Raw genomic sequence first — 16356 nt, 5'->3', positions numbered from 1 at the left:
TTTCATTGTTTGTTTGATGTCTGTATTATAAGGTTACCAGACGTCCCTGTTTTCCGGGGACAGCCCCCGGATTTACAAATCAGCAGTGGCGTAGCGTGGGGGGTGCAGGGGGGGCCGGCCACACCGGGTGCAACATCTGGGGGGGGCGCGCTCACCGCCTCCAGAGTCGCCGAAGAGCCTCGGGCGCAGGCTGTAGCAGAGCCCCATGTCTCACGGAACCGACGAGCTGTGCGCGCGTGCGGGCTGCAGGCGTCCGGCAGGCAGCGGCTCTCAGTGCTCGCCGCAGTCCCCGCACATCAGGGCCGTGGAGGGAGCGCCAGGCAGCCCATCCTCACAGCCCCGCCGCTGTCGCTGCTGCTGCAGCTGCTGGGCCATGTTGCATTTTCCTCGCCTCTCTGCCCTCCTCCTCCTCTGGGCAAGCGGCGTCGTTTGGGTGGCAGCGCCAGCGGCAACTCGCCTCAGATCACCTGACACGGACCCGCCGCCACCTCCGTGGCTACCTTACCGTAAATACCCCAGCCCAGGCAGCAGCAAGAAGAAGCTGGCAGCGGTGGCAGGTTAGGGGTTAGGGGCGCAAATTACTTGCCTTGCCCCGGGTTAGGGGGTGCAAATTACTTGCCTTGCCCCGGGTGCTGACAACCAACGCTACGCCGCTGCAAATCAGTCCCCATACAAAATCCATTGAAGCTGAAAAGTGTCCCCGGATTCATTGAAAAAAATCTAGTAATGCAAAAAGAGATTGCAAGGGGGAAGGATTTTTTATTTCTGTCCAATTTTTTATTTGCACAGGTTCAAACAGCAACCTGGAGAAGCAGGAGGAATTCCGGCAGTCATGTTCGCAACCTGCATGCAGTTTCTTACACGGCTATTCAGGGATAAACGTGCAATCATCAGTGGGGGAAAGGGGAGGTCTCCAAATTCAAAACCGGAAGATTCTTTTTCCTACATCTCCGAAGATCTTCCGAAACCCCCCTATCTGCCAAAAGAAAAAGAGAAAAAGCCAACCACAACAAAAATACAGTTAAAATTCTCTTTATGAAGGCAACGCTGACTCTTTGCTTGTGACTTCTCCTCCAGTGACCTCAGGGGAGATTGCGTGACAGCAGTAATTTGACACTCCCATCAGCATATCAGCATTCAGAAGCTGCTAATGAGAGTTCCTCAAACAAAAGTTTATGTAAGTTGCCTTGAACTGAGTCAGCAGCAACCAGGGAATAGCGGTTTTCACCTTCAGTTCTGCTGAGGAGAGACCTGTAGGCAGCTGAGCTGAATCGGACCGGGAGCTTTTGGGCAGCAAGCAGAACCAAAGAGGTACTGAACCGCTTGGGCATTGGAAGTAGAGAGGATGCTATGTAATGGCTAGTTTGCCTGCCACTCTTTTCGCCTCACTGCTATCTGCAATTTGTGTTACTTACTTGGGGCTTAGTTTTCAGAGGACTGGGAGTCTGCCGGGCTGCTCTACGGAGAAGGCGGTACTCAACGCTAATGTCTCACAACAAATGTAAGAAAGACTGTACAACCTGAAAAAAGAGACAAGGCATGTGCTTTTGCAAACCAAGAAAATCTTTAATGGTTTTTTTAAAGCCCTTTTTGCCACCCCCCTTGGAATGGGCTAATTCAGAAGACACGGCTGATCATGAGTTCTTTGTTTGTAACTTGAATTTGCACTCGCATCAGTTTGCAGAGGATGATCCAGTTAAAGGTCTCCTTTTAATCATCTTGACTTCTGAAAGCCTGTCTGTGCTCCTCTCTGCTCTCTGAGTTTTCTTCATAAGTAAAGAAACAGAACGAGGGCAAAATAATATTCAGAATTAATAACAATTTGCAGATTTGTTGTAACGTTAGCTCAGTCAGTAGACCAGGAGACTTTTAATCTAAGGGTTGTGGGTTTGAGCAAAAGATTCCTGGTTTGGACGAGATAATCTTTTTGGTCCCTTCCAACTCTACAATTCTATAATTCCCCAGTTGCATCGGGCATCTTCATTGTCCAGCTTCCAGAAAATACTTAAGATGCTCCTAATTACCCTGGCTTTTGTTTTAGGACTCACCTTAATTTTGCGATTGTAAGTTTTCAGTATTGTGTTTTAATGCTGTAAAACCTGCCCTGGGACCTCAGGGTGAAAGGCAGGTAATAATAATAAGAATATAGTTCACCTGTATTTTAGGGCAAGGGCCATGGCTCAGTGCTAGAGCATCTTCTTTCAATATGTGAGCGTCCAGGTTCAATCCCTGCTGTTTCCAGGTAGAGCCAGGACAGAAAGAACTCCTGCCTAAAATTTTGGAGAGCTCCGGCCAGTTATAGTGTGTAGACCAGCCTTTGGTCCCCAGGTGTTGTTGTACTACAACTCCCATCGTTCCAAGCCAGCATGCCTAGTGGTCAGGGGTGGTGGGAGTTTTAGTTCAAGAACATGGGATGTGGCAAGGTTGAGAAAGGCTGCTGGAGGCAATATTCAGGTAGGTGGACCAATGAGCCAACTCAGTATCAGGCAGCTTCCAGTAAAGTAGGCTGATATTATCGCTAGATTGCGGTGTGGGATTGTGGCCACAGTGGCAGGATCTGAGGTGGATAGTGGCTTGTGTGAATTCGTATTGGAAGAATGAGTTGATCTGGGGATGCTCTGGCTTCCAGTGAAATTGTCTGCTCAAAGGAAAGTCTTTGAGTTCCGCAAACCTTATTCTGAATTCAGTGGGGCTTCTGGATAGACATATATGTTTATTATTATTATTATTATTACATAACAAATCTATTGAGCATGAAAATATCCCTAGTTAAATAGACAATTAAAAATGTGTAACAGTTAAAAGAGTGAAAAACAGCTGAAACAATAAAGTTCAGTTCAGGGGAATCCGTGCTTTAACAGGTATGTCTACAGGAACCCGCAGAATGCCAATACTGATGGGACTCTTGTATTTATCTTATAGGATTGCACTGTCAGAAATGTAAACACTGACCACCGTTGTATTTCTTCCATTGTCTATTGTCTGTTGTGCAATGAATGGGAACTGCACAGAGGACTGTGCCCGTTGTTTCATTCCTGTTTCAGTACTTTTAACAAGCTCTCAAATTGCTAAATGAACACCTAGCTCCTATTAGAATACTACATACTGAGCAAAAATGAGGCCAGCTGGTTTGCTTATACAGTGGAACGAAGCTTGATTAGAATTATTCATAAATTTATATCTATACAACCATATCATAAAATATAGATGGCTCAGGTCCAGTTGTCTAGGGCAAAGAATTAGCTCTTATCTTCATGATCCCTGGTCTGTGAAACAGGAAGTGTAATCTCAGTTACAAAACTGCTGTAAGAGAGTACAGGTAACTCAAACACATCTAACTTGAGCACATTCAGCTTTCCGCCATGCTCAACGCTCATGGGGCACTGCAGCTGCCACTGGGGCAGGTCGCCAAGCTATTGCCCCCTCATTCCAGCCTATAGGCAGGTGGTACTGAGGATACACGCCTTGCCCTGGGCACTGTCATCCCAAGCTATGCCACTAGTTTTACGTGCTTAGCAAAAAAGGGGGGGTTAAAAAAAGGAAGGCATCTGGGAAAAAAGACTTTGGCAATCGTACCCAACATTGAACCCAATGTATTTTGACTATACACAATTTTGGCTTTACACGCTTTCTCCAGAGCATAAACCCTTCGTAGGTTGAGAGTTGTCTGTTTCTCAGTGGGATAATGGGGCCCAATCCACCGGCAGAGAAAGAACCCAGCTGCCTTTTGACTCCTCTCCTCCCTGAATGGTCTCCATCCAAGCGATAATTATAATAACTATGTCACCTTAAGAAATTGTGCCTGTGCTTGTTTATTTTCTTCTTCCCTCCCAATCCCTTTTCCCTTTTGTGTTGTGTCTGTTATATTTGCAAGCCTGCAGAAAACCCTTAAGTAATTTTCCGTAAAGCCTGGTAGATTTTAGGCATGTTATTTTGGGGATGACGATAATTTGTGCCTTGAAAGTGCTGTAGAAATGACGGGATTCTTCATGTTTCTCGGAATCCTCAAAGGGAGTGCTTCAAATCCGCTGTAAGTGTTCTGTTCAAAAGCGAATTCAATGCATTTTAATATTTCAGGCAGTGACAGATGGGAACCTTGGAGAAAATCGAAGACTCTGTTAGCGTTGGGCCGATAGAGTTTGACACGTGCAGCAAAGGTTCAGAAACAACAGCTGTGTCCAACCCTAGGAATGCATCTGCTGGGAATGAAACAGAACGAGGGGGTCCGTTCCTGCGTTCAGTCCCAACCAGAGAATCTCTCCGATCCCCTCGGGGGTCAGTGGTGAGTTTCCACGGCATCCAGTATTCCATCAAGCAGTCCCAGGGACCCCCGTGCAAACGGAAAGTGGTGGAGAAGAAAATCCTTCATAACGTCTAGTAAGTGCTTGCAAATGTGCGTCTTAACATAGAATTTTGGGGGAAGTCTTAGTAGTAGTAGTAATAATAATAATAATAATAATAATAATAATAATAATTTTCCCCAGCCACTCTGGGCAGCTTTCAACACAATATTAAAATACAGTAACACATCAAACATTACTTAAGGAGCTCATCTTCCTAATTCATTGAGAGCTCAAGACAATACAGTGGTACCTCGGGTTACATACGCTTCAGGTTACATACACTTCAGGTTACAGACTCCACTAACCCAGAAATAGTACCTCAGGTTAAGAACTTTGTTTCAGGATGAGAACAGAAATTGTGAAGCAGTGGCGCGGCAGCAGTGGGAGGCCCCATTAGCCAAAGTGGTGCTTCAGGTTAAGAACAGTTTCAGGTTAAGAACGGACCTCCAGAACGAATTAAGTTCTTAACCCGAGGTACTACTGTAAATGTTTTCAGACAGTAAATTGAATGGGTGAGCTGAAGTTTTAGGTGTTGTTGTTGTTGTTTTTTTTGGGGGGGGAGTTTCCAATATCAATTGCTTAGTTAATGGCACAATTCTGAAAGGACCACTGCGAATATCTTTGCTGAGATTTTGTGTGTGGAGAGAAAAGCCCAGCTTTAAAGTGCTGGATGTGCCTTTGGGAGGTCCAGGTCTACAGCAAGCCAGCTGCGAAGGAAGGTGAAGAGACGATATGACATAAAGATGGGGAGAATACATGATTGAAGCAGGACCCTCATGTGTGACAGAAACAGGCACCTGGAATAGGTCAAAAAAGGAGCATCCAATCCCATTCTTCGGCTCTGCCTCAGTATGAGACACAAGCCCATCCCCCTCTGCCTATAAGCCTGCTGTGATTTAATTCTGTTGTTTTATTTGCTGGAGGAATGTGTACCACATGTTAGATGTGACATTTCCCTTGGGGAGACTTGAGCTTCCCATCAAGAGAATGGGTTTCTCCCTTCAGGATGCTTGTGCTGGTCCTGGGGGCTAACCAAGAGGCGAGGTCCGAGTCCAGTCCGAGTTCAATGGTGTGGTATGGAGGCTGTCCGTCAAAGCTGTAGCTGGGTCCAAGGCAGGGAGTCGGGTGAGGTCAGGAACTCTGGCAGAAGAGCAGGACAGGGTGCAGGCAGGAACGGGCTACCAACAATGTTGCTCCTGCAACCTGGGACTGGGGCTGGCTGGCTTTTATCTGCCCTGAGACATAGGGCGGCCCTGGTCCACAGGTGACTCGCCTCTTCTGGCCTGGAGGCAAGCACTCCTCCTGCGGGAACTTAGTTCCCGCCCCCTCTCTGCCCTGAGCCTCTGTAGCTCAGGAGAGGCTGGAGGGTTACTGGACCCAGAGGCAACCTCAGCTTCCCCTGACAGGGCTGAGAGTGGAGCACCGGCAGGCAATGGGTCCTCCATCACCTCAGGAGCCAGAGCAGACTCAGCTGGTGCCTGCACCCGAGGATCCAGCACAGGTGAGGACCCTTCAGGCTCAAGCCCCAGCCCTGGCTCAGCTGGTTCTGGAGGCGGGGACTCCTGCGCAGGCTGGGATTCCTCAGGTTCAGCTTCTGAGTCCGAATCCCAGGCCATCATAATGCTGCTGCTGCTGCTGCTCAGAGCCACTAAATTACTCTGCCAGGTCCACATTATGCAAGTGCCAATCTGATAGCTCAAACAATTATATGGGCAGGCACATGAAAGAGCATCCAAATCTGGAAAACAATAGAGTGTTATGTGCACAAACTTCCTCAAGCCTTGAGAAATTCTAGGGGGATAGCCTTTCTTTCATTTGACTTCCTTTTTAAAGTGAGAAGATTGGAAACCAATAATAATAATAATATTTTATTACTTATACCCCACCCATATGGCCAGGTTTCCCCAGCCACTCTGGGCGGCTCCCAACAGAGTATTAAAAACACAATAAAACATCAAACATTAAAAACTTCCCCAAACAGGGCTGCCTTCAGATGTCTTCTAAAAGTCAGATACTGTATTTTTCGCTCCATAAGACTCACTTTTTTCCTCCTAAAAAGTAAGGGGAAATGTCTGTATGTCTTATGGGGCAAGTGTGTGGTCCCTGGAGCCGAATTGCCCAGGGGTGAAAAGCAGATCGTGCTTTTTTTTTTTTTAGAAAGAGGGAAGGGGGTGTTGAAACAAAGCCACTGATCAGCTAATCAGCAAGCGATCGGGAGGGGAGATATGGGGCTCTAGAAATAAAGGAGGCTGCCTGGGAGGGGGGAGGTAAAGACAGCAAACTTGCAAGGAGAGGAGACAGGAAGATTAAAGCAACGAGGAGAGAAATTAGAAGAAGAGGAGGAGCAAAAAACTGCTCCAGCTAAGGAAAAGACGCTAAGGTAAACAAGAGGGAAGGGGGTGTTGAAAGGAAGCGATCAGGAGGGAGATAAGGGACGCTAGCGATAAAGGAGGCTGCCTGGGAGGGAGGAGGTAAAAGCACATGAATCCTCAGGATTTTTGCATTGAGTCACCCCAAATTTACCATCAGATCACTTAGCATGTCCATGGCTACAGCCTGCATGAAAAAATCACACATCCACTGTTTCGTGGGGCCGCAATGGCGCAAAACCGTGGTTACAAAGCACGGATCCACATGAATCCTCAGGATTTTTGCATTGGGCTACCCCAAACTCACCGTCAAATCACATATCATGTCTGTGGCCACAGCATGAACCACAAAAATCATACATCCACTGTTTCGTTCAGAATATTTTTTTCCTGCTTTTCCTCCTCTAAAAACTAGGTGTGTCTTATGGAGCGAAAAATTCGGTAAATTCAGCCGTGGGCAGGGCATAGGTTTCTTTGTATATTTCCATACATATGGGCCAGAAACTTGGTATTTTAAAATGGAAGAGGAGGTATTGAAGAATCCAGATTCAACGCCAAATATAGGATTTCACAAACACCTGCAGGCAGGTGGAAGAATAAAATTATGAGCAGAATAATAGCAGGTGAACCATTTATATCACCAACAATTCCAGAATGGAAATTTCTGTAACAAAACGTTGGTGTGGCAGAAGATGTGGGAAAAGGATCTGATGTCATTATGCCACATAGATCACGCAAAAAACTATTGATAAACTGAACCTCCTTTTTATTCATTTTTACTTCTAGTGGCATCATGAGGCCAGGCATGAATGCTATCCTGGGACCAACAGGAAGCGGCAAATCTTCGTGAGTATGTCTTAAGGCCAAATTCCAAGTGGTGTGGGAAATTTGTTATCAGAAAGCTTTGATTTTTGGAATTATTGTTATTTAATTAGAGGCTAGTAGCACATGCTTTAGGGGACGCGGGTGGCGCTGTGGTCTAAACCATAGAGCCTAGGGCTTGCCGATCAGAAGGTCAGCGGTTCGAATCCCTGTGACGGGGTGAGCTCCCATTGCTCGGTCCCTGCTCCTGCCAACCTAGCAGTTCGAAAGCACGTCAGAGTGCAAGTAGATAAATAGGTACCACTCCGGCAGGAAGGTAAACGGTGTTTCCGTGTGCTGCTCTGGTTCGCCAGAAGCGGCTTAGTCATGCTGGCCACATGACCCGGAAGCTGTATGCTGGCCAGTAAAGCAAGATGAGCGCCACAACCCCAGAGTCGGCCACGACTGGACCTAATGGTCAGGTGTCCCTTTACCTTAAGGAAAAGTGGAACATTCCAGGATCAAATCAGAAACTGGGACGGCTTCTGTAAATCCAGGACTGTCCCTGAAAAATAGGGACAATGGACAAAAAAGAAAATGAGGCTTTTCTCAGCCTGCAGATACAGTGATGGCAGCACCAACACAGCTCCTGAATTTCTTCTTATCGTGCAGTAATGGCGCAAAAGGAGCCCTGCTAGACCAAAGGATTGGTACCACTACTTATTCATAGCAACAATCCACTACAGTGGTACCTTGGTTTACAATCATAATCTGTCCAGGAGGTCTGTTTGTAATCCAAAACAGGTTGCAACCCAAGGCAGGCTTTCTCCAATGGGGCCTCCAAAAAAAATTGTTCGTAATCAGAAAAAATGGGTTGGAATGCAAAAAAAGGTTGCAAACCAGGGCACGCGCTTCCGGGTTTGACGTGTTTGTAATCCAAAACATATGTAAACCAAGATGTATGCAAACCAAGGTACCACTGTAATAACCTGTTTCTCCAATGTTCCATTTAAAAGCATCATTTGCTTGCTTTCCAATGGGCTTCCTTAGTACAAGATTTGAATTCCTCATTGGTTCGTTTTATATGAATATTTTTTTTGCTTATCAGTGTTTTTACAGTGAGAATGTCTCTTCCAGAGATGGTTAGGAATAACACAGTCCCCAGTGTTTGGGTCCAGAAAAAGACCTCGCTGTGTTGTTTATTGTTATTCCTGTTGGAAATCATAGTCTCAAAAGCAGGAGGACTTGACAGAACATTTTACCATTTCTAGCCTCCTAGAGACGCGGGTGGCGCTGTGGTCTAAACCACTGAGCCTTGGGCTTCCCGATCAGAAGGTTGGCGGTTCGAATCCCCGCAATGGGGTGAGCTCCCATTGCTCAGTCCCAGCTCCTGCCAACCTAGCAGTTCGAAAACACACCAGTGCAAGTAGATAAATAGGTACCACTGTAGCGGGAAGGTAAACGGCGTTTCCGTGCGCTGCACTGGTTTCGGTGTTCCGTTGTGCCAGAAGCGGCTTAGTCATGCTGGCCACATGACCTGGAAAAACTGTCTGTGGACAAACGCTGGCTCCCTTGGCCTGTAAAGCGATATGAGCATTGCAACCCCAGAGTCGTCCACGACTGAACAACTGTCGGGGTCCTTTACCTTTACCTTTGCCTTTACCTTTAGCCTCCTAGATGTTTTGGCTGCTCGAAAAGATCCTGCTGGCTTGTCAGGGGATGTTCTTATAGATGGTGTCCCACAACCTCCCAATTTCAAGTGCATCTCAGGATATGTAGTTCAGGTGAGTGTCTCAGCCTTTTGAATTTTGATTCTGCTATATCTGTTTTCCCCGCCACCCCAGTTCTTGGGGTGATAAGCACCCATCCGCACAACACAGTCAAAGCACTATCATACCACTTCAGATAGCTGTGGCTTCCCCCCAAAGAATCCTGCGAACTAGAGTTGCTGAGAGCTCTGAGACTCCTCTTCCGCCTCACGGAACTACAATTCCCAGAGTTCCCTTGGAAGAAGGACTGACTGTTAAACCACTTTGAGAACTGTAGCTCTGTGAGGGGAATAAGGGCCTCCTAACTGTGATGACTAAAGTCTTTGTAGACAGAAACTGGAAAGTGCTAGAAAATCCTGGAAGATTCTAGAAGGTTCATTTCCGATGCAAATATTGTTTTGACTATCTCAAGGTCACACTGAGCCGGGAGAGAGAAATTCCTGCACTCAGCGAGTTGCTCTCTATCACTCTCTTACTTTCATTTGTACCTTGTGTGTCTGAAGTTTTTTTGTAACAAACCTTTGCCTTTTAGGACAGTGGTACCTTGGTTCTCAAGATTAATCTGTTCTGGAAGTCCATTCCAAAACCAAAGCGTTCCAAAACCAAGGCATGCTTTCCCATAGAAAGTAATGCAAAATGGATTAATCCATTCCAGACTTTTAAAAACCACCCCTAAAACAGCAATTTAACATGGATTTTACTATCTAATGAGACCATTGATCCATAAAATGAAAGCAATAAACAATGTACTGCAGTCACACAATCAGTCAGTAGCTGAACTGGGTCCCACACAGTCACCAAAACAAAACAAAATGAGTCGCAAAAACACAAAGTAAATAGCAAAAACAGACAGACCTCAGCGTAACACTGAAAACGGAAGTGTGGCACTCAAAACAGAGCATGTTCAGCTTTCGAAAAAAGTTTGCAAACCGGAACACTTACTTCCGGGTTTGCAGTGTTTGGGTTCCAAGTTGTTTGAGTACCAAGGCGTTTGAGAGCCAAGGTACCACTGTAAAAGTTTTTTCTTTTGGACCTTTGACTTTGCATGGTCTTTTTTATTTACTGCAAGACTCTGTCTGTCAATAACAACTCTCAGCATCCTTAACAAACAGCTCCCAGGATTCTGAGGGGGAAGCCATGGCTGTTTAACATGGTATGATGCTGCTTTGAATTTATAGGGCAGATGGGGCCTAAACAGAGAGTAGACCCATTAAAATTAAGGGGCTTTCTTGAAGTAAGAGTCAGCTGCTAGTCCATTCAGTTTCTGCACCTGGAATGGCAGGACGGAGGGAAGGAGGATATTCCTTTGCATGTGCTTTCTTACAGTCAAAATATTCTGCTTTCAGGATGATGTTGTCATGGGAACAATGACAGTGAGGGAGAATCTCCTCTTCTCAGCAGCCTTGCGGCTTCCGAACTCTATCAGCTTTCAGGAGAAGGAAGAGCGTGTAGTCCAGATTATCAATGAGCTGGGGCTGAGCAAAGTGGCTGATACTAAGGTGAGCACATCTTGGGGGTAATTTAAAAGACTTTGCTGATATCCCCATAGCTGTTAGCACAAACGTAGTGTTAATAGTGTGACCCTACCCACCCCATGGGACGTGGGTGGCGCTGTGGGTTAAACCACAGAGCCTAGGACTTGCCGATCAGAAGGTCGGCGGTTCGAATCCCCATGACGGGGTGAGCTCCCGTTGCTCGGTCCCTGCTCCTGCCAACCTAGTAGTTCGAAAGCACATCAAAGTGCAAGTAGATAAATAGGTACCGCTCCGGAGGGAAGGTAAATGGTGTTTCCGTGTGCTGCTCTGGTTCGCCAGAAGCGGCTTAGTCATGCTGGCCACATGACCCAGAAGCTGTACACCAGCTCCCTCGGCCAATAAAGCGAGATGAGCGTCGCAACCCCAGAGTCGGTCACGACTGGACCTAATGGTCAGGGGTCCCTTTACCTTTACCTTTACCCACCCCATGTTAGAGAGAGAGGTTTGGAAGAAATATCTTTACTCCCTTGTAGCAGAGTTAGCACAGTGGCGATTGCTCAATGCACCTTAAAACTTGGTTAGATTTACTTATGCCTTCATCTACCTTTAAACAACTGCTACCCACAAAATACTTAAGCTAGATTAAATCAAAGACACTTCGTTTTCTAAATAAGTGAAGCTTTATATCCACAGAGTTTTTGCAGAAGTTACAGCAAACAAGTCTCTATCTGCTGGTAGCGAAACAAAGATGAACAAATAACTTAAAAAAGAAAATGATTTGGTTTCCTTACCAAAAGGATAATGCAATCTTTGGGTTGGAAAAGATGCAGGCTGTAAAATCTCCCTTTTAGAGAGATTTTATACACTTGAGCTGGGAACCATTCCACAGGGCTTCTTGCTTGTTCCAGGAAGCACAAAGAAAAAGGGGTTGGGACAGAAGCTGCTTTCATGCACACAGGTGTCAGTCAGTAACTGTATAGCTTTCTAACTTCTCAGCTTGAATACCATAACACCACTTAGAGGTGTTTTTCCAGTGTCTGATGCACGCTTGGTATGCCTAAATTATTTTTTTTGCAGGTAGGAACTGAACTGATTCGAGGCGTGTCTGGGGGAGAACGGAAGAGGACTAATATAGCAATGGAACTGATCACTGAACCACCAGTGCTGTTCCTAGATGAACCCACCACAGGCCTCGATGCCAGCACTGCCAATGCTGTTCTCCTCCTGCTGAAGAGGTAAGACGCCCTATCCCTTCTAGAAACCCTTGAAAGTACTTAAGGATAATAATAATAATACAGTGGTACCTCGGGTTAAGTACTTAATGCGTTCCGGAGGTCCGTACTTAACCTGAAACTGTTCTTAACCTTAACCTAAGTTAGGCATCGCCAAACTCAACCTTCAAGATGTTTTGGGAAAACAATTCCCACCATCCCTGACCACTGGTTCTGTAGTAATAGTAATAGTAATAGTAATAGTAATAGTAATAATAATAATAATAATAATAATAATAATAATTTATTATTTATTTACATCTGATGGGAGGGCGTTCCACAGGGCGGACATCGCTACCGAGAAGGCCCTCTGCCTGGTTCCCTGTAGCTTTGCTTCTCGCAGTGAGGGAACCGCCAGAAGGCCCTAGACACTGGACCTCAGCGTCCGGGCAGAACGATGGGGGTGGAGACGCTCCTTCAGGTATACTGGGCCAAGGCCGTTTAGGGCTTTAAAGGTCAGCACCAACACTTTGAATTGTGCTTGGAAACATACTGGGAGCCAATCCAGATCTCTCAGGACCGGTGTTATGTGGTCCCGGCGGCCACTCCCAGTCACCAGTCTAGCTGCCGCATTCTGGATTAATTGCAGTCACCTTCAAAGGTAGCCCCACACAGAGCGCATTGCAGTAGTCAAAGCAGGAAATAACTAGAGCATGCACCACTCTGGCGAGACAGTCTGCGGGCAGGTAGGGTCTTAGCCTGCGTACCAGGTGGAGCTGGTAGACAGCCACCCTGGACACAGATTTGACCTGTGCCTCCATGGACAGCTGTGAGTCCAAAATGACTCCCAGGCTGCGCACCTGGTCCTTCAGGGGCACAGTTACCCCATTCAGAACCAGGGAATCCCCCACATCCGCCCGCCCCCTGTCCCCCAAAAACAGTACTTCAGTCTTGTCAGGATTCAACCTCAATCCATTAGCCGCCATCCATCCTCCAACCGCCTCCAGGCACTCACACAGGACCTTCACCGCCTTCACTGGTTCTGATTTAAAAGAGAGGTAGAGCTGGGTATCTAGGGATGATGGGAGTTGTAGTCCCAAAACATCTGGAGGGTTGAGTTTGGGGATGTTGCCCTAGGTGGTCGGCCATCCAGGCATTGAGAAACCCAACCTTGCTTAGCTTCAGAAAGGCGGCAGCATCCTGTTTGTAAATTTAAGGCCGGGGGGCAGACTTGCACGTTTTTTGCATTTTTGCCATCGTCCTACCTCATCAAGAGAACTAAAACTTAAAAGGTGCGGCTTTTCATCCTAGGCTCTCCAGAAGAGGTAGAACCATCATTTTCTCCATCCACCAACCTCGCTATTCCATCTTCAAGCTGTTCGATAGCTTGACGTTACTGGCTTTGGGGATGGTACTCTATCATGGACCTGCAAAGGAAGCCCTTGGATATTTCCAGTCTATTGGTAAGTTTGCTCTTGTTATTGTTAGTTTCTGTTTCTCACTAGGCAGCTGCGTGGAGTCACAGGACTCTGTTTACATTCCAGAGACCTTGCAGTCTCACAGGAAAGGGAGACGGGATGTGACGTTAGTGGTTTCCTGTTTCCTTTTTTCCTTTGTTCAGTTGCTCTCTGCTTTCGAAGAGAGAGGATGTATATTTCTTAGCTGTCTGCATAGTAAGAAATAAAACTCTATACAATGTAGCCAAACCTCTCGTCTCTTCCCTGTGCTGGGAACCCTGCTGGATAGAATGTGCTTGAGGCCTTATCAAAGCCTCAGGCCATTAAACATGTCGGAGGCGATTTCAAAGGCTCAGCTCGGAGGAAGATGAGGCCTTATCGGCTTGGCCGAGTGGAGATTCCGACAGTTATTATAAGAGTTTGTAGGCGCGGGAATGTCAGCAAAACTCACCAGAGCAGGGATTAGAAAACTCAAGGGGTTCACTGAAGCTTTTGTAGACAACTGAGAGCTGCCAATGGCACGCAGATTTCATGTCAAGATCAAGATTCGCCTCGGAGACACTAGCAGAGAGACTTCTGGGACTGTCTCTGTCTCTCTCTTTTTTAAAATAATTTTTATTGATTTTAACATATAAATTATAAAATGTACCACAAAACTTATCAATTATACAATCTTTTTGGACTTCCATCAGCACCTCTGATGATCCACCGTTTTAACCACTTCTTATGCATTTCTTAACTTTATATTGCCTTTACCTCACTTAACAAATCATCCTTCCCCTTCTCCATTTTTGCAATACTTCCAATAATACTCCTCACCAAACTTCTTGCAAATCTACAAACGTCGTCTGATCTTCGCAAATACTTTTCAAATAGTCCGTAAATTTACTCCAGTCTTCCGTGAATTTCTAGTCCCGCCGGTTTCAAATCCTTCCTGTTAGTTTATCTAGTTCTGCATAGTCCATTAACTTCATCCTCCATTCTTCAATCGTCGGTAATTCTTCTTGCTTCCATTTTTGGGCCAGTAATATTCTTGCTGCTGTTATTGCATATAAAAAGAGTTTACATTCCTTTCAATTTATATCACTCCCCACAATGCCCAGTAAAAATGCTTCTGGTTTCTTTATAAATGTATATTTCAACATTTTTTCCATCACATTATATATCAGGGACTGTCTCTGTCTCAGCTGCTTGGGCTGACAGTGGGCGCTTCCAGACAAGCCTTTTAATGGCCAATTGCCATGTCTCCTTTACATAATTGTATGGGGATTCCAGGAAACAGCACGAGCCAGTTGGGATTCTTCCATTCTCTCCCTCCCCCCACTGCTTCCTCCATCTTTCTTCTTGCCACAAAAAACCCCTGAAGGAGGGAAAGAGCACGATAGCAGTGACATCTCTCTGCAGGTGTGAACAAGATAAATTATGATGAAGGCATAGTGAGATTTGCCCCTAGGGAAGAAGGCTGTCGTGTTGGGGATTGCCCTCTCTGTTGTTAGTACAGTGGTACCTCAGGTTAAGTACCGTATTTTTTGCACCATAACACTCACTTTTTTCCAACTAGAAAGTAAGGGGAAATGTGCGTGTTATGGAGGGAATGCCTACGGGTGGAATGCCTACGGATTTTCCTCCTCTAAAAACTATGTGCGTGTTATGGTCGGGTGCGTGTTATAGAGCGAAAAATACGGTACTTAATTCGTTCCGGAGGTCTGTTCTAAACCTGAAACTGTTCTTAACCTGAAGCACCACTTTAGCTAATGGGGCCTCCTGCTGCCACCGCGCCGCCAGAGCACGATTTCTGTTCTTATCCTGAAGCAAAGTTCTTAACCTGAAGCACTATTTCTGGATTAGGGGAGTCTGTAACCTGAAGCATATGTAACCTGAAGCATATGTAACCTGAGGTACCACTGTACAGTCATACCTTGGGTTACAGATGCTTCAGGTTGTGTTTTTTCGAGTTATGGACCGCCAAAACCCGGAAGAATTGGAACGGGTTACTTCCGGGTTTTGGTGGTCGCGCATGCGCTGAAGCGCTAAATTGGGCTTTGTGCATGCGCAGACATGCCGAATCACAACCCACATGTGCGCAGACGCGCGGCTGTGAGTTGCGAACACTGTGGGTTGCGAACGTGCATCCCACACGGATCACGTTCACAACCCAAGCATCCACTGTAGCGCTGAACACACACACATGCACACACACTTTGAATCCAAATATACAGGATTACTTCACCTTGCTTTTGTTCCTCTGGGGTCAAAATTCAGCATAGAGTCATAGAGTTGTAGAGTTGGAAGGGACCCCTAAGGCAGTGATGGCGAAGCTTTTAGGGACCGAGTGTCCAAATTGCAACCCAAAACCCACTTATTTATCGCAAAGTGCCAATTTTACCTGAATTGGGGCATAATCTGCAGTAGCTTCTACTACTCTTACTCCTATTTAGCCCTTAAGAAAGAAGGACCTGGTTACCATATTGCATTGTTTCTGGAGAATTTGTGGGAAGGTCTAGGCAAGCTCTCTGCATTGAAAGGGAAGATGCATATACAGTGGTGCCTCGCAAGACGAAAAGAATCCGTTCCACAAGTCTCTTCGTCTTGCGGTTTTTTCGTCTTGCGAAGCAAGCCTATTAGCGGATTAGCACTATTAGCAGCTTAGCGGGCTTAGCGGATCAACTGATAAGCGGCTTAGCGGCTTAGCGGATCAGCTGATAAGCGGCTTAGCGGATCAGCTGATAAGCGGCTTAGCGGATCAGCTGTTAAGCGGCTTAGCGGATCAGCTGTTAAACGGCTTAGCGGCTTGGGGAAAGGGGGGGGGGGAGGAAAAAACCCCGCAGGAACTCGCAAGACTTTTCGTCTTGCGAAGCAAGCCCATAGGAAATTCGTTTTGCGAAGCGCCTCCAAAACGGAAAACCCTTTCGTCTAGCGGATTTTCCATCT

The 16356-nt window shown here is 46.2% G+C and overlaps 1 protein-coding gene across 2 annotated transcripts in view; it reads left to right on the top strand.

The window, feature by feature from the left end:
- Positions 1-1011: 1011 nt before the first annotated feature.
- Positions 1012-16356, top strand: part of LOC310844300 (broad substrate specificity ATP-binding cassette transporter ABCG2-like) — a 32501-nt gene continuing 17156 nt past the window's right edge. The window contains exons 1-7 of one of the 2 annotated variants that reach the window (XM_083738345.1): positions 1012-1311; positions 4078-4377; positions 7499-7558; positions 9183-9297; positions 10629-10781; positions 11835-11992; positions 13280-13431. In XM_083738345.1, the coding sequence (XP_083594471.1) occupies positions 4088-4377; positions 7499-7558; positions 9183-9297; positions 10629-10781; positions 11835-11992; positions 13280-13431 (928 nt within the window). In that variant the 5' untranslated portion in view covers positions 1012-1311; positions 4078-4087. The remainder of the gene's footprint in view (positions 1312-4077; positions 4378-7498; positions 7559-9182; positions 9298-10628; positions 10782-11834; positions 11993-13279; positions 13432-16356) is intronic. The other variant, XR_014564038.1, reaches the window with a different exon arrangement.

This window comes from Podarcis gaigeae (genome assembly GCF_964106915.1).
Source record: "Podarcis gaigeae genome assembly, chromosome: 5".
NCBI classification, from domain to species: Eukaryota; Metazoa; Chordata; class Lepidosauria; order Squamata; family Lacertidae; genus Podarcis; species Podarcis gaigeae.
This window is presented reverse-complemented; position numbering and strand designations above follow the sequence as displayed.